Below are 24669 nucleotides of genomic sequence, written 5' to 3'. Positions count from 1 at the left end.
TGTAAATCAATGTTACTTACTGTCAACATGGATTACATGGGAACCAAAGTTATTCTGTGGGGAGCACAAAAATGTATTTTATCAAACATGAGCCTAAGGTAGAATGTTTCGCAAGGGCACACGGTCAGAGAGGGCTTTGGGACTCAGCCGGTGAACAACTAATTTCAGAGATAACCTTAGGCGATTTAATAGGGCTTAGACATTACCAGTGGAGAGGTTTCCATCAACTTACCTTCAGATACATCCATGCCACATGGCTGCCCGAGTTCCCATGGTAAAGAAAAATAAAAAAGAACACACAGCTATACTGCCAATGCTGGCTGCAAGTTATCGGATGCTGTGAATAGGCGCTCTTGTTTGGTTGGTCAGTCAGTTCTCCTTTAGCAGAGCTAAGAAGCTTTGCTCTCTCCATTGGGTAGGGCACTCGGTCGAAGGCAAATCAAGAGTCAACAATCTTAGATAGGTAAGTTGGAGGCTGCTCCTACATGTGAAAGAGCTTTGGATGACATCGCTAAAGGGGGGGGGGTCTCTTTTCCAGCTCAGCGTAGACATCTAACCCTGTCTTCAGGGAAGTTTAAAAGGTGCAAAACTGCTGTAGATTCTCTGGGCCCCAGCTATGCACTATTTATTTTATTGCAACCAGTGAGCCTTCAGTGTACCATTCCAAGGATGACCATGATATTCCTTTAAGTTTGAGTGCAACCACTGAGTCTTCCATGTATCATTCTAAGAATGTCCATGATATTCCCATCAGTGCAACCAGTGAGCCTTCAGTGTGCCATTCCAAGGATGACCATGATATTCCCATCAGTGCAACCACTGAGTCTTCAATGTACCATTCCAAGGATGACCATGATATTCCCATCAGTGCAACCAGTGAGCCTTCAGTGTACCATTCCGAGGATGTCCATGATATTCCCATCAGTGCAACCAGTGAGCCTTCAGTGTACCATTCCGAGGATGTCCATGATATTCCCATCAGTGCAACCAGTGAGCCCTCAGTGTACCATTCCAAGGATGACCATGATATTCCCATCAGTGCAACCAGTGAGCCTTCAGTGTACCATTCCGAGGATGTCCATGATATTCCCATCAGTGCAACCAGTGAGCCTTCAGTGTCGCATTCCAAGGATGTCCATGATATTCCCATCAGTGCAACCAGTGAGCCTTCAGTGTACCATTCCGAGGATGTCCATGATATTCCCATCAGTGCAACCAGTGAGCCTTCAGTGTACCATTCCAAGGATGACCATGATATTCCTATCAGTGCTACCACCGAGTCTTCAATGTATCATTCCAAGGACGACCATGATATTCCCATCAGTGCAACCAGTGTGCCATCAGTGTACCATTCCAAGGATGACCATGATATTCTTTCCAGTTTGAGTGCAACCAGTGAGCCTTCAGTGTACCATTCCAAGGATGTCCCTGATATTCCTATCAGTGCTACCACCGAGTCTTCAATGTATCATTCCTAGGATGACCATGATATTCCTATCAGCTCAACTACTGAGTTTTCTGTGTATCATTCCAAGGATGTCCATGATCTCAGTGGCGGCTGGTAGGGAACGGTGGCAGGAGGGCAAGGGAAATTGTGGCGGTTTTAGGAAACAAATAAAAAATGAAACTTACCTGCTGGTCACCACCTGCCAGCCGCTGCCTCTTCTCAGCGAGAGATAGGAACAGGAATCACCCAGGCTTCCAGACACTCCCAGCCAATCACAACGCTTCTGATAGCAATTTTGTGATTGGTCTGAGCACCGTAGTTCTGCACTCAGAGAGGGAGTGGAAGCCTGGGCATGTTCTTCACCCAGGCTGTAATATAGCCTAGTTGGAGAACATGCAAAATGCGCACAACTGTTTGGCCGACCAGAGATGGCCAGCCAAACAGTCATGCGCACTCTAGGTGCAACAACAGCCACTCCTGCTCCCTGTGAAGTGGGGTACTCATTCCCGCCCCGTCCTAACCTGGCGGCAACTGCAATACTAAAAATAAAATGGAAATGGTTCACTATTATCATTTCATTTTTTCCTTTGCATTGCTTTAAGCACCTTAGCGAAGGAGCCCCGGCGGCATTACTTTCCTATCAGTTCAACCAGTGAGTCTTCGGTTTACCATTCAAAGGATATCCATGAGTTAGTCAACCACCTCTTTAACCAGAGTGATCTCACCAAAGCCTGGGAGGGCAAGCTTCACATTCTACAGAAGTCCCTAGTTCCTTGGAGGCACTATCACTGATGATGTTTTGCAGCAATAAGTCTGGTCAGTGAATATAAATGTAAGGGTTTCCATTTATATGTGCTTGAATCAAAGTTAATAAGCACATTGATTGAGACACTAACAGCAGGAAGGGTGCAAGGACGTTCATTGCTCCTGTCAAAATGGTAGCACTCCTCAGGCCCCAAAAGGTCAAATTTGTGGTGTGCACAGACGGCTGCCGAGTGTACCGACGGGCAGAGCGGTGCACTATCTTCCTGAGCTGTGGCCAGGCGAGGAGTGGCACGTTCCTCTTACCCTATAGGAGGATCACCAGGGTTGATCAGGTGATATCTGTATCAAATACCTTTTTATCGCACATTGAGCAGTAGCAAATACTATAGGTCCTGATGAAGCGGGTGATACTTAGTGATCTATAAACCGCAGAAACATGTCGACCACTACGAGAAGCCAGTGACGATTAGGGTTACTCACTGGTTGTTTTGCACTGATTTGTTTTTTAACCTTGGAAATGAACGGCACCAGAATAAAGTTCCTCAGCGTTCATTATCCAATTTTAATATAGAGCACCTCTTTCTCTTTCCTTGTTTGATTTTTCACTTACTTCTTCTTGCACTGCTCCTCAGTTATCAAAAAATATCCACTTTACCGCGCATCACCCTTTCCTTGTTGAAGTGGCAACAACTCAGCTTCCACATTTTGGGAAAGGTTTCAAATGATGATAGGGCGGTAAAGGACAATCAACTGATGGATATCTTCCCATCTAGTGCGATACTTTGTTGTGTGCTGTTCTAACAATTCGTTCAACACACACGCAGTCACCCAGACACACTCCATACAAGACATACCTCTGTTGACCCACAGTTATTTTGTTGTTTAGTTGTGCTTGTGTTCAGGGGGCTATAACTGTGTGGTCATTAAATATTCCCTGGGACCCTCTACTTACCAGTTTGTTGTTTTGTGCTTTGGCATCACCACTAGGAGCACCCTAAAGCCTTGCGTTAGAGAAGCATCAGTTCAGATAGATAGATAAACAGACGGACGGACAGATAGATAGATAGATAGATAGATAGATAGATAGATAGATAGATAGATAGATAGATAGATAGATAGATAGATAGATAGATAGATAGATAGATAGATAGATAGATAGATAGATAGATAGATAGATAGACAGACCGATTAATGGTAGTCCCCACTAGCCGGCGTTGAAATTAGAATTCTCTCCCAATTCGTTTCAGGGCAAAGATGCCAGCACTTATGCCAATCAGCGCGTTTGTCTTGGGCCTGGTTGAGGTTTCATCAGGCTTCCCACAGTCCTGCCACCCATCACCAGAGACACCACCTAATGACATCAGTTCCACACAAGTTTTTGCATTGTGGTGCAAAACTGACTGTAGCATAGAAAATTTGTTATCATGCTAAAATGATTAATGAATATTTCAGAATATGACAAAATAAATGGTGGTCGCAGTAATTAATTTGCGCACCCAGAGAAACAAGTGAATGCATTAAATTCAATTGTTGGTCCTTATAGTTGAACAGCAAGAGGGCTTGTGGATGGAGGTGCACAGCAGAGCTGTGTGGGTGTGTTGTTGGGGTGACCTGTGAGGAAGGAGTGAAGTGCATGGAGGGGTGTTTATTCGTACACAGCATTGAACTCTGCCTCTGTGTGTCTAGGTTGTCGGCTCCTCAATGCCTCTGATTGGTGAACACCAGGACGAAGACCGCCAACTGATTGTGGAATTGGTGGTTAATAAGATGAACCAGACCATCCCTCGCACCCCCACGCCCTCGCCTGTGCGCTCAGTGTCGGGACAGCACTCACAGGTACGGGTAGATAGACATCGTGTTTTGGTTAAGTGGCACGGGGCAAAGAGAGTGTTTGGCTCCAAAGTTTCTAAAGTGATGCATAAAATATCCTCTTGCAGGTTCAACAAGCTCAGCCCCCACAAGCCAAACCAGGGCCTGGTGTCCAGCCGGGGACTGCTACCCCCCAGCAGCAACGACCTCCTCCACAAGGTGAGAGATCTGTGTGGTCAGCAACTGTGTGGTCAGCCCTTAGCTAAGTATCTAGAGCAATCTTACTAGACACTGTCCACCAGAACACTAGGCAGTAGTGGGTTGAATGCCAAATGGGCAATGGAGGATTAATTAAACAGAATGGGAGCAGGACATTACTGACCCTTTAAATCAGGAGAGTCAAATACTTGTTGGAGGTATTGTCCCCATCAATGAAGCATGTACGCGCTTCCTCAACTTAGGTTAGGAGGAAAAAAACAAGCCAAAGCCTTCCGTAAATGTGCTAGAATAAAAATGGCCTTCAATACATAATACTTGTATACTTGAAGAACTCTAGCAAATGTGTTTGCAAACCAGGGATTCATTAAAAGTATGTGACTTTCCTGTATACAATGAACACTCGTTTAAATGTGTACTAATCAGTCAAAAGTTTTTTTTGGTATTATAAACCCAAAATTGCACGCATTTTTGGACGAACTATGCCCTAAACTGTAAATAGAGTTATTACAAATGTTTTGGCTTTCATATCAATTTAATAAACCTTCATCAGGACAAAAAAAGGACCAATTAGGTCATGAGTTGAAAAGTCACCCACTATCTATGGAGGAAGATAAAATGTAAGACTGATCACAAGTACATGCACTGAGAATACCATGCACGTGGATTTAATGATGGTGTTTTGCTAATTCTGCTGATTTGCTGGTCATTTATTTTATTCATCATTCTTTGCTTATGCAGAGATACCAACCAGTAACACGTGCTGGATCGGCATCATCTGAAAAAATGACATCCCTTGTTTCAGGCGGTTTAGGCCCTGCCTGCCCCATTTGTCTTAAGCAAATGATTAAGGATAAAGCAAAGGATGAGTATTAGCAAAACTTAGGGGCATATTATCAAGGGGGTTTATCTCCGCTTTTTTGGTTTTAAAAGCCAAGAAAGCGGAGATAAAATTATCTCCCTATTACCTAGCTGCCTCTAACACCAGTTAGCGACAGCTAGTAGGAGATAGCGACCATCTTGGGCCCCGCTTTGGATGTCAGTGATATTTATCGCTAATGACATGCAAAGTGGGCGTGCCAAGATGTTAGCGACTGGAAACAGTCGCTAACATCGCTATCTCCTATTACCAACTTTTGGAGATATTAGCGCTAAGCGCGAATATCTCCAAAAGCTAACACCTGCCCTGAGCAGTTCTTTGCCATGTTATTCAATGGGAGGTGGATAACATGGCTAAGAGCATTAGCTCGGTAATGCATGAATATCGCTGACTTTTCAGCAATATTCATGCATTGCGGCCGATTTTTATCGCATTTGCGATAAACCTTGGTAATACCAAGGTTTATTTGCGATAAAAATCGTCGCAGCTCAGCGGTAAATGTTTGTCTCTAACCAAGCAATAGCGATAATTATCACTATTGCTTGGTAATATGCCCCATTAATCTTTTCGGAATGATAACACCCCAGATGCATTGCTCCATAAATAGACCACACCTTTATTGAGTGAATGTGGAAGTGGCACTGAACGTAAACAGGGTCAACTTCATTTGGTATCTTCTCCAGCCACTCACCATAAGCAGTGGTTGACTGATTCTTTTCATCTTGAGTCTCCTTTAAACGATATGAGTTACAATGAGACCTAGGGGCAGATTTACAAGCCCAAAACACCACTGGAGTGTCACTTTTTGATGCTCCGTTGGCGTTGCGCCATTCCCCATGTTTACAAGGTGTTGCTAAGCCACTTAACGTGGCTTGACGCCACCTTGTAAATATGCCCCTTTCCTCTGCAGTCTGCTGTGGCAAAGAGGCAGGCAATGTGTGTTACTGTGGGCCTTCCACTGCAACACCAATTGCTTTTTGACGCGGGCCCAGATTTACAAGGCTAGGGCAGTGCCAAAACCTAAGTCCAGGTAATACCTGGTCTTCAGATGGCGATACGAGGGGAAATTATTAATTTCTCCTCGTTTTTGCTGTTTCAATGAGTGCTGCATTCTGCAGCACACATAGATAGAACAAATCACCATTATTGATTGTTTCTGTGCAGGAAGGTGTCCCTTCTTGCACATAAACAATCCCCCCAGCAGCGCAGCCCCCCTTGCAATATGGCGGCAGAGTTGGCTGCGCTGGCACCAGGCAGCTTTTTCAGTGCCAGCGCTAGGGGAAACCCAGGGATGTGCCCTATTTTTGTAAATATGGCAGACCCCTGCGGTTTGAAAATATCGGAGTGCGGTATTGCAAAATGTGGCGCAACAACGCACTCAGGCACCCTAGTCTGCATGGTAGAAGGACAATCAAGGTTACTGGGCTTCATTTGACAACTGAAGTAATTTACCACTGGTGTCCTGGGTCCACCACACAATGGGGCATATTATCAAGACTCGGCGATAAAAGTATCGCCGCTTTATCGGCAGGAAACTGACGATAAAGTGGCGATAATGGGCTTGATAATATGCTCTATGGAATTCCAATCGAAGCTCATGTTAAATGTCCTTCACATCTAACATGAGCTTCGATTGGAATTCCATAGAGCATATTATCAAGGGGGTTTATCTCCGCTTTTTTGGCTTTAAAAGCCAAGAAAGCGGAGATAAAATTATCTCCCTATTACCTAGCTGTCGCTAACACCAGTTAGCGACAGCTAGTAGGAGATAGCGACCATCTTGGGCCCCACTTTGCATGTCAGTGATATTTATCACTAATGACATGTAAAGTGGGCGTGCCAAGATGTTAGCGACTGGAAACAGTCGCTAACATCGCTATCTCCTATTACCAACTTTTGGAGATATTCGCGCTAAGCGCGAATATCTCCAAAAGCTAACACCTGCCCTGAGCAGTTCTTAGCCATGTTATCCAATGGGAGGTGGATAACATGGCTAAGAGCATTAGCTCGGTAATGCATGAATATCGCTGACTTCTCAGCGATATTCATGCAATGCGGCCGATTTTTATCGCATTTGCGATAAACCTTGGTAATACCAAGGTTTATCTGCAGTAAAAATCGCCGCAGGTCGGCGATAAATTTTTGTCTCTAACCAAGCAATAGCGATAATTATCGCTATTGCTTGGTAATATGCCCCATAGTTTTCCATGAAAAATGCACTTGTTCCAGTTTGCATCTAAACCAGAGTGCATGGCTGGTTGGAACCCAGTGGATGTTTGTATCTGCAGGACAAGTATGTCAGACAACCCGGACCCACCAGCCCTTGGGACCTTTCTCCAAAAGGGAGACACATTTCTCTCAGGAGTCTCCAAAGGGAGATCTGCTGTGTGCCACCCATGGCAGTCTGAGTTTCGCAGGCACAGATTCTGCACTCAATCTCCTTTCAGGAGAACAGTTTTCTGAATCTGGAAACGACCTGATCTTACATACTATTCACCCCAGTTAATGCCATGCAGGAATATGTCATTACCCCCAGGACACATCTTATTAATATGTGCTGCATAAATGTAGGAGCCTCTGAGTCAAATCAATTCAACAATACTTTTTTTTCCAAGAAATAAATCCTTACAGAAATATTGCACATTACCCGAAACCTTAATAAACAATCATGAATGCCATAAAATTGGTAGTGCACAGCACACATTTAGATCAATTTAACCAACTCATGACTTTGGCTTATAACAATGTAAACACTTAGAATTTCCAACACTAAAATGCTCCTCAAAAATCTACTCAGCGCTTGAAGTAAGGTTTTGGGGAGGGAATATATTACTCTCTGCATTTGAAAGTTGATTGTAAAGTTATTTCTTCTGGAAAACAATCATACTTTCCATTCTTTCATAGAGCATTTTCTGTGGTTAAAAAAGGTACTATCTTGCTATGATGTTTGTTTTTTTTGCAGTTGGAAATCCACAAACTCAATACAATATTATATAATATAGTTCTCACTATAAAGGCCTCTCCTATCAGACGCTAGCAATAGTAGAGCAGCTTCTCGAGGTACATCATTCCCGATGTCACTAATTTGGATATATCACATGCAGCCCCGGCCAGCGGCATGCTCACGGGAGAGGGATAAAATTTGAAAAATAACGTTACCAATCAGACCAGGGTCAGCTGGTGTCCGCTGGCCGCTGCTGCAGGCTCAGCCAGTTCCCGTCAAACGTGGTAGTAGTGGTGAACCCGAGGTGTGTCTGACGTCACACTCGCTCCTGTGCCGCCTATGTCTCAGCCAATCCAGACGCTGCTCCAGCAACAGCGCCAGGATTGGCTTGAGCAGTAGTGTTTATGTTCTGTTTAGGGCTTAAAATGGTTTGCGACCAGCCCGATCATGCGCACTAGGCTGCTCATTAGAAGAGCGGCATTGAACAACCCCGCTCTTCTAATGAGCAGCCTAGTGTGCGCATGTTCAGGGCTGGTCGCAAAATGTTTAAGCCCTAAACAGAACATGTGCACTCTTGCTGTGCATTCCGCCGACCACCTGATAGATATTATCGTGGATGGCTCAATGCACATGCACTTGCACTGAACTCCGGCTGCCCCGCCCCCTTCTGTGCTGACTGCCTCCGGCAGCCTGAATTTGCAAATGTGAGTGAGAGCGTGACGGCAACGGCACGCATGCTTGTTACTCAGTCAACTCTCCACTCATGCCTCAATGTAATTAGTGGGGCTACACCCAAGCACCCTAATAGATGCACCGCACCTGCTATCTGAATGAATATTGTATTCTTGAGCACCATATATGCATTTTCACACCAGAACAGCACTGTACTGTGCCTTTCTGTGACATTGTTAGTGCGAGAAGATTAACAAGGACAGAGAAGGAGATTATGGGCCTGGTTATAAAGGTAAATTGACACGTGAGTAAATCCACTGGTATAAATTTACTCTTTCTTACACTTTGCGGTAAATTTACCACTTTTGGCTAGTCACTATTTTCGAGAGTAAATTTACTACAAAATGTACACTTACATGTCTCTAACCCCAGAAACAGGTGGTGCAGTCAAATTTACAAGTGTAATGTTACTACTTTTAACTTTTCATGTGCAGGCGGAGTTCTCTACCACCGGTGCAGAGATCTTCCTCTCGCAAAGTATTAGGAAAATGTTTTAACGTTTTTTAAAACTTTTTAAAATAAATGTGTTTTTATGTTAAATGTTAACGGAAATTAATTTGATATATTTGAAATACAGAACAAAATAAAAATAAAATTCTGCAGCACTATTAGCTTAATTTTGAATTAAATATTTAATTCATTTAAAACATTCCATTATATTATTTTTTCAGTTTTATTTTCAAAATCCCACCTAATTCAAAATGATTACATATATTTATTTAGTGTGTGATAAAATACATAAAAGTTATGTATACAATTAAAGTAAATTTAAATGTTTTAAATATTTAGAAATGTTTGTAAATTGAACAAAGTTGTTAAAATATTTTATCATAAAATATTTATTTTATATTCATATATGTTGTAATATTAAATTAAAAGTGTATATATTTTATAAAGTTAAGATAAATTCATTTATTTTAACATAAGTTTGTTTGACGTTGTATTTGCTTCTATTATTTCCTACGGGGAGATGCAGCAGTTTCAGTGGTTGGCCAAGTGTGGTGCTTGGCTTACTCCAGGTCTGAGGTGGAGTACATTTACTACTGTTTTGGGCCCTTATTGGCTGTAGTAAATGTAGAAGTGTAGTTTATGAATAGCAGTGGGCTTACACTTTTCTGAGTGAGAGTCTGTCCCTCCCTAAACCCCTCCTTAGCCCTCACTAAAATCCTCCTTAATCTTCCCTAAACCCCTTCTATTTAGTAATAAGTATGCCCTTGTTTCCAATGACTTCTGTAGTCCTTCCCGCATTTACTACCAAGGACTGGTTAAGAGTTGATTGAAATATTCCGACCCGTGCGTAAACACCTCTAGGTATTTAACGCATTATCAGACCCGATAAATATCTCAACCTTTGTTAAATTTCAGCAGGTCAAACCTGCCGAAATATAACGGAGGAAAAGCTTACAGTATTTACGATATAATGAGGATTCTGGTGCATTAAACACCAAAATCTGGATCTTATTCCTTTCCAACTCGTAATAGGTGCTATTTATAGCATCAGATAATTAAACGTACCCCGTGTTATCAATATTTACCAGGGGCAATAAATAGCACTTAAATACGCGATAAGAGGCTTAGTGGTAAGGTAAGTCTGAGGAGCTCCGCATAGAGAAGACAGAAGAGCAGAAGAGGTGGAGATTTCGACACGTAGGTTTGTGAATTGCATTTTGTAGTCAGTAAGTTGTACTATTGGTCTGAATCAGGACCTCTATGTTCAAAAGGTTCTTTATTTTTGTTTGTGGTGTGAATCCTCGATGGAACATCCACAATCCTGAAGTTTGTGTGTAATTGTTAAGTCATAGAACTTGAATAAGGAACACTGTTGTACATCACGCGTTATTTGGCCGAAATGTAATCTTGAGAAACTGGCCTACACCCTTTTTCATCTCTCTTTTGGGGGCACAGCTTCAGACCTCATTAACATATCCAATTTAGAGAAGTTGTGTTGTGCGTTTTCTTAGCAGTCTCACGCCTTGAAACGCCATGTATCTCTAAACCTGCAATGAAGATTGTATAGTGGTGAATGACTGCTGTAACATCAATTTAACCAGGAGCGGCCGGTGCAGGTAAGAGTGGTGAGGCGGGTGTGGAGTAAGTCGACAGTGGTGGAATAGGGAAACAAAATTAAAAACTAAATAAAACTACTTACCTTACACTTGCCGCATCGGAGAGTGCCAGGTAAGTGGATTTTATTTATTTTTGTATTTCCCTTCCCTATTCCGTCGTCTGTCGACTTACGCCGCCGCCCACCACTCTTACCTGCACCAGCCACACCTGAATTTAACCTTTTTACCCATTGGTTAAAGCATTCCAAATAAACCACCCAACTAAGCTCCACAAGTCCCTTGCAATGTTTATCCAAAAATTCACCCAGTTTCTGGCTGACAACCACATTCCTCACTGGTGTGATATGAACACATCACCCCTGCACTAGTGAAGAAGCCGGAATTTTTGAAGTTTGTTAACAAGGGTTATAACTTTAGTTGCAGTCATCTACTCTTGGTCCACTAGGTGAACTATAAAAATAGTAACAAAGCTCCTACGAGATGTGTTTGAGACATCACTGGAGAGAAGTGAACAGCCGGAGGCCTGGAGAGTGGAAGATGCGATAGTTGTATGAACATTCATAGGAAAACAAAATAATAAAACATCATTTTTCAGAACCCAAAAAAATAAAAACAATTGTGGAATTTTTTTTCAATAGAAATACAGATTAATTAAAAATCCAAAGGCACAGCTACATGCCTACTATTAATGTATTTAAAAACAACTGCCTGTTATTAAATAAAAAAAATACAACTTTATAGCTAATCGTGGGTAGGGAACTTAGGGCAATATTATCAAGAAAGGGCGATACATTATCGCCGCTTTTATCTGCAGGAAACTGCTGCTAAAGCGGCGATAATAGGCTTTATAATATGCCCTTGTGAATTCCCATAGAAGCCCAGGTTAACACTAGAACCTGGGCTCCTATGGGAATTACAAGGGCATATTATCAAGCCCATTATCGCCGCTTTAGCATCAGTTTCCTGCCGATAAAAGCGGCAATAATGTATCGCCCTTTCTTGATAATATGGCCCATAGTTTTGATGCAGAAACACGGGAAGGCGGTAATGAGATAAAGCTAGAAGGCAGAAGGGTTGGGAAAGGTTTAGCAGTAGAATGTGGGTATGGAAGATGGCCCCCAAAAACTCAAGGAAGGAGGTAGGAAGGAGCTTGAGAGGGAAAACAAGCAGTAGCATTTGGAGAAAGTACTTTAACATAAGATGGAATACTACCTAATGACTGAAATGACGTTTAAAGGAAGTGATGGTGAACGAAAAATGACCCCCTCCAAATCTAAATCAATTGCATTAACACCTTAAAGTAAAGCACGTGTAAGGCATTTAAAAAAGATGGGGCATATTATCAAGGGGGTTTATCTCCGCTTTTTTGGCTTTAAAAGCCAAGAAAGCGGAGATAAAATTATCTCCCTATTACCTAGCTGTCGCTAACACCAGTTAGCGACAGCTAGTAGGAGATAGCGACCATCTTGGGCCCCACTTTGCATGTCAGTGATATTTATCACTAATGACATGCAAAGTGGGCGTGTCAAGATGTTAGCGACTGGAAACAGTCGCTAACATCGCTATCTCCTATTACCAACTTTTGGAGATATTCGCGCTAAGCGGGAATATCTCCAAAAGCTAACACCTGCCCTGAGCAGTTCTTATCCATGTTATCCAAAGGGAGATGGATAACATGGCTAAGAGCATTCGCTCGGTAATGCATGAATATCGCTGACTTTTCAGCGATATTCATGCATTGCGGCCGATTTTTATCGCATTTGCGATAAACCTTGGTAATACCAAGGTTTATCTGCGATAAAAATCGCCACAGGTCGGCGATAAATTTTTGTTTCTAACCAAGCAATAGCGATAATTATCGCTATTGCTTGGTAATATGCCCCGATATTCCTTGCATTGTTTTTTACTAAATGGCAAATGCCATTCATATAGAAAATGTTGATTAAACCTTTTATGCGAAATTAGAATTCGTTTTTCTATTAAATCACATATAACCAATTTGATATCCTTATTCAAAAAGGGGGAAAAACATAAACCCTGTTAATATTAATCGAATTAAATACCTTAAACATGGGTGAACCAAACCCTAAGCATCACAATATTGATATTGATTATATGAGGTCAAATTAATTAAAGACAGGGAACTAAAATACAAAAACTCCGAAAACCCCAATGAAGCTTTAATATTGAATTACAATAAAATTAATTGAATACACTAAAATAATTAGAATTACATGAAATTGGGAATTCTAACTTTTAGCTAATGTAATCAGCTTACCTTACAAGCAGAGGGCCCGATTTACAGAACTAACTTAAGACAAAATCCTAAACTTACTACTTTTGGTATTCACAGAATGAACTTACTACTTTTGGTATTCACAGAATGAACTTACTACTTTTGGCATTCACAGAATGAACTTACTACTTTTGGTATTCACATAAGTTAGGATTTTGTCTTAAGTTAGTTCTGTGAATCGGGCCCAGAGTTCCAGATGCAGTAGTCGAAGTATCTCAGGGCTTAAGAGGGTGGGAGTCATCTAATGCCAAGAGGCCAGGCATGGCCCCCCTAGCCTAGGTGTGGCCTGCAGGAGAGGGACAGCCTGATGCTTAGAAGCCACTTTCTGTGGCACAGCCCAGACTGATGCCACACTGAGCACATCATCAGTAAGTAAATCCTGTGTGAGAGGGGCAGCCTGCCTGGAAGTTGGGAGTAATGTTACATATCATATAGTATCCTAGTTGCATTTATATAGTGCTTCATACCTCTGTGGAGGTGAGTTTGTAGACAGGTAGCACACTTCTCTGTGATGGTGCCTTGGATTGAAAAGAGTGTGCCTGTCGCGTGACGCCTATGAGTCGTGTTCCAATCCCCCACACGAGCTACATGAGGCCCAGAGCTGTGCTCTTCCCTTGCTTTGGATGATGCACCTTGGGTTGTAGTTCACCAAAAGGTACAGAATGCTTAAGCGTTCGGTGCTGTTGCACGGATGGACAGAAAGCGCATTAAAGTCTGCGGGGTGAGTCTTTCGGCCTCTTCAGGCTGAGGATATCGTTTCTTGCAAACGTGTAGCTGTTCATGAGCAAGGAGAGGTGGAGGAAAGTGTGAGCGTAGACACACACAGGCACATGAATACATGCCATCCTCTGCAGTGGACTTTATCATGCCAGGTAAATCACATATGGTCTCTTATGGCCGTACACTGCGCAGCGGCGTAGCATTGGGTGGGTTGATGAAAATCCTTACCACTGGCTGTGAGTCAGAATGTGACGTCTTCTGGGTGTGTGTCATGTTGCTTCAATATATCATATATGCAAGCTCCTGGAGCATTTAGCTTCAGTGTCAATCTTCTGATCTTATGCCATGTAATTCTCTCATTCTCACTTGGTTACCCTATATTTCTGTCACTTGGTGGTTCAACCACACTTGACAGTGGGTCTATGGTGCTAGGTGAAGTTGTAAAGTCCTATTGGCTGGAGCTTGTCTTATTGATGCATGCTGACCTGCCTTCAGTAGGATGTTTAGTGCTATTGTATTATGCTGAGTGCTGTAGTTTCCTATATTTGCACAGTATGTGTACTCCGCGAGATCTCTGCCCTCTGATAATGCCAAGTGATGCAATTGTATTGAGAGAAATCCTGCACACTTTGGTCACTTTCTGTGTGTTGGACAAATGGTGCATACACCTTTCGAAATCCAGTGGTTCTGTAGTATTGGGAAAATGTAGATTTTCTCTAGTTAGGTATTGGAAGCAGAACTGAACAATGCCTTTGTAGCATTTTGGTTCTTAGGATTATTTGCTGTCATCCAGCACTCTGACCCACCCAGTCCTTAAGACTCAACCCCTGTCATACAATGGATTTAAGTGAGATTTTGGAAGTTGGTATTAGTGGATCGAAGATGTACTGAATGTTTTTTTGATCTGCCTTTGTGGTAATGATTGCATTGTGTAATTTCAAGCAGGTGACTCACAGGTTAACTCTTTAAACCCCTTGGCTTTTACTTCCGGTTTGTGTTTAGTATCATGTGGTATTTTGGAAAATCCAAGGGCCTCATTTATGAAAAGTGACGCATCGCTGCGTGAAAACAGCGATGCGTTACTTTTCACTGCGCCCTCCTTGAGACATTCCTGATGCGTCATATTTAATGTATGACGCATCATGTCGCAAGGAGTTACAGATACGTCAGTATTTCTGACGTATCTGTAAGCGCAAAAGTGACGCATTGCTGGAGTGTGTCACAAAAGTGACGCAACTCCAGCAATGCGTCCTTTCACATGGGGCAAGCCCCATGTGAAAGGGCTTGCGTCAGTCTTACGCCTGCTGTGAGGCAGGCGCAAGATTTTGACGCAACAGCGTCCTAAAAGTGACGCAGTGAAATCTCATAGATTTCACTGCGTCACTATTACAAGGCTTTTTGCGGGGGAACGCCCCCTCTGCATACATTATACCTGATGCAGGTATAATGTGGCGCAGGGGTTTAAAAAGTGACGCATCTACCTAGATGCGTCACTTTTTAAATATGGCGCAATAGGGCGCATTTTTTACACCGCTGGTGCGTCACAAAAAGTGACGCACCGGCGGCGCAAAACTGACACAAGGCCTTCATAAATAAGGCCCCAAGTGGTTTGGAGCTGGAACCTGGGGTCTTCTTTTCTTTTTGACTTTCTGTAATTGTCTGGTGTTTGGTTGGACTGCGGGAGTCCTTTTCCTTCACTTGGGTTTGTACTGTATCGTCTAGTAGAGTTTTTTGATAATGGCTTGGTGCTGGAACCTACAGACATCATTAGTTTCCCAGGTATCTAGATGGATGATAACTGCCTTGGATTGTCTCTGGGCTGCTTCCAAGGTTGCAGCCCGCTGACTGCTACTTCTGTTACTCCATGGAACTACATCAGGACATTATTGTGGACCACATGCACCAACCTGTTCAGTTTACAACACTTTAAGTTTGAGGCACTCCTATGTAAATTCCTACCTTGTAACTTGCTGATTAGGTCAAGCTATAATATAACAACCAAGAAACAGAAGTAAAACGGGACAAGAAAACAGAAAGCTGGCGTGGGAGTTCAGTTGTCTACTTGCACTTTTATTTATTTATAAAGTTTTACATAGCGCAAACTTGACCCAAGAGGGTATCGGAGCGCTTTACATTTAGGATCGTTGTGTTACAAGTTACATCAGATACAAAAGCATTGTAAGGAGCAGGGCACATAAACAATGTTACAGTAATTCGAAGGAGGGAGGGGAGGAAGGAGTAATAGCGGGGAGACGAGGAGGAACAATGCCCAATGTCCAGCTGGGTAGGTGATGGTCAAGGGGGAAAACCAGGGCCAATCTCCTCATTAGCTGTCTAGCAGATTCACTGGTCATCAGCCATGTTGCTCAGGTCTCAGCGTTCAGGAAAAGCCAAGTTTTCGTTTATTTGATATGCAAAGGTTATATAGCACTCGGTCATCGCTGCGGCACTTCCATGGAGATGCTGTAGACTTCTATCAATGGATTGCCGCTAAGGTCTATGTCCTTGGTAGTCCTTCTTTGAGCTCCTTCTTCTCGTGATTCTGATACTAGGCTGGATGCTACAGGCTGTGTTTCTGCTACAAATTCCTTTGACAGACTTTGGACTCGGTTCGTATGGGCGTTGGCAATTGTACCTCTTGTGGTTCTGTGATATCGTGTGGTCTGCTGAACGCCTCTTCAGCTTGCCTGGTACTGGGACCCCAGTGTCCTTTGTAGCTGTACCTCTTGTGGTTCTGTGATATCTTCAGGGCACCTCAAAGCCTCATTCACTGACTTGGTATTTGGTCACTAGGGTCCTTTGTAATTGCACCACTCAGTGTTTCCTTAGGCTACTGAACGCTCCCTCATTTGACCTGGTACTTGGTCCCCTGGGTCTTAAATGATAGCACCGCTTGAGCGTTCTTGATATCAGGTGGACGCTTGAGGTTCAAGTCACTGGCATGAAGCTGCATCTCGTGGTCCTTGTGGTAATAGCGGAGATGATGAAAGCTTCTGCCGTTTCAACAGAGTACAGGCTCTTGCTTTGCTGTTCACTCCTGTGATTCTTTGTAATAGGAAGGGTGCTGGAAGTTTTGTTTGTTGCCTTGAGGTTGGCTCAAAAGTCCATGCAGCGCTTCCTTGATCTACACTATGGGCCCGATTCACAGAATGAATTTAAGACTCAATTCTAAACTTACTACTATTTTGGTATTCACAGAAAGAACTTACTACTTTTGGCATTCACAGAATGAACTTACTACTTTTGGTATTCACAGAAGTTAGTATTTTGTCTTAAATTTGTCTTAAGACAGACTTAAGACAGACTTAAGTTAGGATTTTGTCTTAAGTCTGTCTTAAGTTTGTTTTAAGACAAACTTAAGAGAAAATCCTAAATTCTGTGAATACCAAAAGTAGTAAGTTAATTCTGTGAATACCAAAATAGTAGTACGTTTAGGATTGAGTCTTAAGTTCATTCTGTGAATCGGGCCCTATGATTTTTTTTTAGATTTAGCTGACCGATGAAAGCACATTTCATTGGCATGGATCTGACCCTTTAATAAATTGACCCTTTTTAGGTCTATATTCTGTTATCCTGTGAGATCTTGTTGGATCATGAAACCCCATATCACTATCTGCACGTTACTCTTTAAACACATGATTGTGATTTATGTATTTTATTTACAATGGTTGTTGGGTACCAGGTTTTTCAATGGTTTTTGGCTGTTCAAGTATGATGGTTATACCTTGACAGCAGGCTGCTCATTAGGGTGGTTCTTCTGATTGTGAGATGCCTTGACTGTCCCTTTGTTTCTTCTCTTCACAGGTGGGCCTCAGCCTCCTTCTTCAGGTCCACAACGCCAAGGACCCCCATCCCAACAAAGGCCTTCCCCGCAGGGGCAGCAGCTCCAGGGCCTTACTCCCCAGCCCGCCAATCCCCAGCAGCGTCTCCCAAGTCCTACCACCCAGCAACCTCCACCACAGCAGCAGCAGCGCCAAATGGGCCCACCCCAACAGCGCCAGCCTGGCCCTGGGGCCCAGCAGCCACCTCAGCAGCAGGCACTGAGACAGCCAGGGCCAACTATGCCAGGCCCCCAGTCTCCCCAGTCACAAAGGCAGAGTAGTCCAAGAGCAGATCAGCAGTCTCCCCAGATGCACTGGCAGCAGGGGGCTCCTGGGCCACATTCTCCCCAGCAACAAAGAAGCCAGACAGGTGGTCCCCAGCAGCAGCCACCACAGCAGCAGAGGCAGCCAGGGCAACCAATGCAGCATCCTCAGAAACCAGGAGGACCGCAACCGCCACAGCAGCAGCCGCAACAACAGCAGCAACAGCCGCAGAGGCCTCCCGGCTCTGCAGCTCCTCCAGGTTCTCAGCAGAGACCAGCAGGACCACCTGGGCCCCAGCAGCAGCAACAGCAGCCGCAGCAGAAGCCTGTGGGTCCAGGGGCTCAGCAAGTCCGTCAGTCTGGTCAAGGTGCCCCTCCCCCTCAGCAGCAGCGTCAGACAGGTCCCGGCTCCCAGTCCCCGCAACAACAGCGCCACACTGGCCCAGGAGCACCTCCTGGCCAGCAGCCAAGGCCCATGCAGCCGACAACGCAGCAACCACGGCCAAGCACCCAGGGGCAGGGACAGGTGGGGATGGGGCAGCCACCACAGCAGAACCGTCCACCAAGCCAACCAAAGCCTCAGGTAGCCCAGAAGCCCAGCCAGGATTTTGCTCCACCGCACCCACAACTCAAGTAAGTGTTCTTGGTTTTCTTAGGGGGAGGGATGCCTTCTTTGATTTGTCTTTTTTCTGTCTTCATGCTTTTCTTTTTTCTCTGCTTGAGGGGTCTTTAGTGTGGGGGGCAGTTTGCATGAATGAATGGCTCTGCTTGCTCACAGCTGGCTTTTCCTTTATTAAACATCTGGCTAAGCCTTAGAGGGTATGGTCAATGATTTAGACAGTACCCTTTGTGTGCTTACCCATGAGCTTGCACATGTGTCTCCTTCTTCCCCTCCCCATTTGGTCCAACTAGTAAGGTCTTTGTGGCGCTTCACATGCCCCCGAGAGCACCTTGAGCACTCTGTATCCAGACCCAGTCAGCATGCCAATTAGGTAGCTGTTAACTAGCTTTTCCTAGATTTATCAAACATATTTAACTCTATGAGCTTGACGAAGTACTGTAGCCGAGGCATTAAAATAAGCTTTTATTTACATAAGCGGACTTTTTTGAAGGGAAGGAAGTTGACGAGAATAAGCTGTAATTCCCTCCTCCTAATGACCAGTGTGTTCCATCCCTATGCAAGTACTACCTACAGTAGGAACATTTTGGAATGAAAACATGTTCTAGATTCACATGCTGTGCATCATTCCACCATCCAGTGGTTGGGCCCAGAAAAACATCCTGTTAATATGAATTCTGTTGTCTTTGGGACATCGACATTGGTCCGAGTCATTATGATTCGGGTTCGAAACCCACAATGGTCCACACCATATCTGTCTTCTTTAGAGTCTATTGTCCGCGATGGGGGTTTGAAGCAAATTCATTGGTGAGATAGAAAAGCATGGCACGACACTGAGGACCGGTGTTTCAGCAGGCTACAGGCTTGAAAACAAATCAAGATCACAGCATCATTGGAGAAAGTGGCACTTTTGTTCCGACACTTAGGACTTTAGGTTTGCAGTACCGATCATATAGAGTGGCTGGGATTCCTAAATTATTTTTCTGTGCTTTCTTTCTGTATTTGCAAGGTTGATTATGGAAAGAAAGCCTTTTAAGTTCTACACACAGTGTCACGGTCAAGGTCTGAGGATAAGCTCATACACATATTATGAGATCTGTGTCTCCTCTGGGACGATCATGACACTTAAGGGCATATTTACAAGCCCCTATCGCCACAGGAGCATCACTTTTAGTGACGTTCCTGTGGCAATAGGGGCTTAGCTTTATTTACAAGGCAGCGTTACGCCACTTAACGTGGCTTATGGCTGCCTTGGAAATAAGGCCCCCTTTCACGCTATACTTAGCGTGAAAGGTGCGGGTAATGGGTGTTGTGGTGGATGTTCCACTGCTACACCCATTGAGTTTTGATGCTGCCCCATATATACAAGGGCAGAGTCAATATAGGGCAGTGCCAAAATTAAGACCAGGGAAAACCTGGTCTTAAACAGGCACAACAAGGCGAAATGCTTAATTTCTACTTAGTTTTGTTTCCATGTGCCCTGCGATGTGCAGCAGACATAAAACACCAAAAGCACTATAGTGCAAGGGTGTCTGCGTTGAGGGGAAGATTGGTCATGTGCAGGAAAGTGGCCCTTCCTGCACATAAACAATCAATAAAAGAAAATGGCGTTCTGCAACTTCTATGTGTGCTGCATTAACCCCTTTGATGCTATTGACGGAACGGTTCCATCATGAGCGTCGGTTGGCCTGTGCTCATGACGGAACGGTTCCGTCATGAGCGTCGGTTGGCCTGTGCTCAAACGGAACTGTTCCGTCATGAGCGTCGGTTGGCCTGTGCTCATGACGGAACTGTTCCGTCATGAGCGTCGGTTGGCCTGTGCTCATGACGGAACCGTTCCGTCATGGTTCCATAGCCCCAATGGAACGTTCAGCACAGCGCAGGAATTTGCGCCGCGCTGAACGGGTTAAGCAGCACACATAGAAGTTTCAAAACACCATTTAAATGCGGCAAAAAGATAGATATCCCCAGGCAAAATATCTTTATTTCTCCTTGTTCGTTCGTTCAAAAACTTTATTCGATTTGATTTCACAATTCATAAAAGTATACAAGTAAAAATCACAATTAAAATTCCATCTTGTCATTCTGAATTAAGCATTACTAAAATTGAATTTTTTAGAGTTAAAAAAAAGAAGTTAAAAAGGATAAAACAGTGCAATCAATTAAAATACATAGTAGTTAAAAGTACTTAATTAACTCTTGCTATCCCATGACGATGGCCCTTCTCACTCTTAAAATTGTGTTCAAATAGTGGCTCACTGTGCTGATGGTAAGACAATCATCTAAGGACCTAAGTTTATTATAGGCATCTCTTGCTTTCCTCCTGGTTACTTCTCCATTTTATGTGTGCTGCATTGTGCAACTCAAATAGAATTTGCTTCTCTGGATTGTTTTCGTGCAGGAGGGTACTTCTTCCTGCACTAAAACAAGCCTGTCTGCAACACAGGCACCCTTGGACAAAGGAGCAAGTGTGCCTGCATTAGCGATAAGCAGCCAAAAGGGCACCAGGGCAGGGACAAGGACAGGAATGCATTGTATTCTTTTGAATATGGCCCATGTTTGCCTTTTCCCTTTAAAACAGCGCAGCAGGGTGACTTCTTGCGCTGCTCCACATTCACATAAATATGCCCTTAAGTCACTCCATTTGTCAGCTGGCAACTGAAGAATCTCAAGGTATTTTAATATCCTACAAAATATATGACCGTCAAAAGAGCAGGCTCATGGGCCAACAACATGCACGGCCCAAATGGAAGCATTTTTGGTCTGGGTGTCAAGTAGAACAGCGCCCACCTATTCCACCATTAATTTCAAGCATAGTTAGATGCTAACAGCATTTTTTGAAAAGTTAGGTACATTGCACTCCAAGACAGTATACTTTCACTATAACTTTAGACCTTTGGTAGATTGCCATTTCGCATACTTGTCATGTTAGAGTTTGAAAGGGCATAGGACGGTATTACTATGGCTCACTCAGTGGCGTAGGAAGGGGGGTGTGGGCCGCCCTGGGCGTCATCACTGAGGTGAGTGACACAATGGCAAAAATATGTTTTAAACATATTTTTACCATTTTGTCAAGCCGGTGGTGACAAGTGTCATCACTGAGGGAGGAGATAAAATGGCAAAAAAATGTGTTTAAAACAAATATTTTTTGCCATTATGTCAAGCCGGGGGTGACAAGAAATTTTCCGCACCGGGTACCACCTGACCTTGCTTCGCCACTGGGCACACTGTCCTTGTTTGTGCCGTGGTGCACCTTTAACTGAGCACACCGGGTGCAAAGATTGACAGAGAGCCCTATTATTGATAACATAAACATGTGTTGCCCCTAGGGCAGCAGTGAACTCGCACTGTCCTAGGGAAGCATTAGTGAAAGATGGGATGAGGAAGTAGCCTGTCTGCCTTTCACAGTGTAGGTGCACCCGGCCTGCACTTTAGAGGGGGACGGAGACCTCCCTTCAGGCAGGTGCAGTTAGTGACTGTACCTCTGCAAGGGGGGTGCCTAGTGTGGTCCATAAGAAACAGTTCCTTAATCCACCTCTCTGTGGCGCACAGTCAGTTCATCTTCTGATGACCTCTGTCTCTGCCCCCATAATAAAGCACGGGGATAGAGGAAAAAGGCCATATTATGAAGAACGGCAATAACATTATCGCCGCTTTATCGGCAGAAAGCGGCGATAAGGAGCTTGATAATATGCTCTTGAGAATTCCCATTGAAGCCCAGGTTCTGGTGTGACGGACATCAAACCTGGGCTTTATTGGTAATTCACCAATTGGTAATTATCCTGCCGCGGCGATAACGTTATTGCCGTTCTTGATAATATGGCCCAAAGTGTTTCCCTCATTTGCGTGGGGCCACACCACTATGCAAATGAGGAAACAATGCTTTAGGATAGCACTGGAGCTACACGTATGCCGGCAATAAGGGGCCAATTCAAAGAACTAACTTAAGACAAAATCCTAAACTTACTACTTTTGGTATTCACAGAAGGCATTTATTAGTAGTAAAGTTAGCATTTTGTCTTAAGTTTGACTTAAGACAAACTTAAGACAGACTTAAGTTACGATTTTCTCTTAAGAATGTCTTAAGTCTGTCTCAAGTTTGTCTTAAGTCAAACTTAAGACAAAATCCTAACTTTACTACTACTAAATGCCTTCTGTGAATACCAAAAGTAGTAAGTTTAGGATTTGTCTTAAGTTAGCTCTGTGAATCGGCCCCTAAGTGTCTAACAAATGGGGCCGCACAAGTGTTTGCAGGCCCTTCTGTAATACCAAAATATCCGAGTGTGCATATGCCAGACAGTCAGGAAAAATAGAATCTGATCTTGACAGGTATGTTTTAACATTGTGGGTTGCAGATTATAACCAACGTGAGTCCCAATGACTCTGCCTATGGTTTATGGCCCCCCTCGCCCCCAAAATAGACTTTTCCCAAATTACAAAATGGCTTTTCCAGCCCAGCTGGTAGAGGATGGAATGATGAACAGCGTGTGAATCTAGAACTGCCTCAACCTGCCAAACTATTCTTTCAGGTAAGTAACATTTCCTTGCCAAGATAAATGCTGCCTCCCCCCCCCCCATTCCTGGTGTACCCCTCAATATATGTGATTCTTGTTAAAAAGGAAGTAATTATTACCCAATAAGACAATTTTTGCTATTGAAGCTTTATTTTGACTGCATAAGTTATTCCGCTTATAAGAGCGGGTCCCTAACAAGTCTAGCATTATAGACACACACAGCCGTTCTATGGAGGTAATCTTCATACAAGAATAGTGTCCTCGTAAGGAAGCCGGCACAGTCCTTTATAGGTCACTTGTGTAATATAACAGTACCTACTTAGGATAGCGCATCAGCCTCCCACAATATCGCTCCTTATGGTTGCAATTCAACGAATAAGAACACTACCTTAACAAGGACATCTATCACAACCCTGTTATGTCCATTGTATGGAAGTTCTTCGTATAATAAGAACTGAACAATACAAGTACATATTTACAATCCCAGAGTTCCCATTTCTTATGAAATAATTATAATAATTCCGGAATTTGGAATGACGCAGTAAGGGTACCTCTACATTCCGAATTTGTCCATCCCGCGAGACATAAGCCCCGTATAAGAATTGTCCAATAATAAGCTATTCTCCAGATAACAGCATCATGTTTATCCCGAAGGGCAGTCACTACGCTTTCATATGAAGCAGAAATGTTTCAACGTAAGTAATTCTTAGCAGGATGAGAGAGGACTTCGGGCAGGACAGTCGAGTACACTAGTTCCTGCTCGCTATCATATCATTCCCCAGACGCTCAGCAGGATACCATGTTGCACTGCCTCTGTCTTCATTTCTACCTTTGCATGACTTTAATACTATGTTTCTCTCCACCTCCTTTCTCCCCACTCCACTCCTTCTCCTCTCCACCTCCTTCTCAATCTTCTCTCTCCCTTCTTTCCCAATCTCACCTCACCCATATTGCTTCCTTCAGCAAATCCCAGTCTCTCACCAATACCTTCAACATTCCAGACACTTCGGCTCCCCGAGCAAGTCTTAGCCAGGACGAGGTGAAGGCCGAGACCATCCGCAACCTGAGGAAGTCCTTCGCCAGCCTGTTCTCCGACTGAAGGGACTCTGGAGATCAAACGTCCCTTGGACCATACCCTGGTCCCATTTACACTTCTCCTTCTTACCTTTCCTCCTTCTTCACTCTGTCCAGCAAGAGGATTCGATGTTCAACAAGTTCCCAATCACCCGCCTGCACCGACCCGTCTCCTCATGTACCTTTTGCCCAGTGAAGAGTGACTCCGATTTGTCCATGTGAGATTGTGTATTATCTTTGAGCGATAGCCGCATGCCTAAGTGTTTTTCTTTCAAGTAATGCTACCTAGCTGTCTGTGTAGACGACCCAGATCACCCATTTCTGAAAATTCAAGAAAAGAAGAAAGAGAGCAAGCTCATAAAACAGAGAGAGGAGAAATAGAGACAATGTACTCAACCTAAACGGTTACCTGGGCAAGCCATGATCTTCGATATATAAACTACTGTTAATGTGTAAAATGCTGCTTAATGGCTTTACGTGATATGGCTCCTCTGTGACCACTT

The 24669-nt window shown here is 43.7% G+C and overlaps 1 protein-coding gene across 1 annotated transcript in view; it reads left to right on the top strand.

Moving 5' to 3' along the window:
* Positions 1–24337, top strand: part of SYN1 (synapsin I) — a 452931-nt gene extending 428594 nt beyond the window's left edge. Inside the window, exons 10-13 of the mRNA XM_086939718.1 lie at positions 3899–4048; positions 4150–4240; positions 17680–18592; positions 24056–24337. Coding sequence (XP_086795844.1) covers positions 3899–4048; positions 4150–4240; positions 17680–18592; positions 24056–24191 — 1290 coding nt within the window. The 3' untranslated portion in view covers positions 24192–24337. The remainder of the gene's footprint in view (positions 1–3898; positions 4049–4149; positions 4241–17679; positions 18593–24055) is intronic.
* Positions 24338–24669: the final 332 nt, after the last annotated feature.

The sequence above is a fragment of the Lissotriton vulgaris genome, chromosome 10 (assembly GCF_964263255.1).
Source record: "Lissotriton vulgaris chromosome 10, aLisVul1.2, whole genome shotgun sequence".
NCBI lineage: Eukaryota > Metazoa > Chordata > Amphibia > Caudata > Salamandridae > Lissotriton > Lissotriton vulgaris.
The sequence above is the reverse complement of the archived record's forward strand: the minus strand, read 5'-3'. Positions and strand labels throughout refer to the sequence as shown.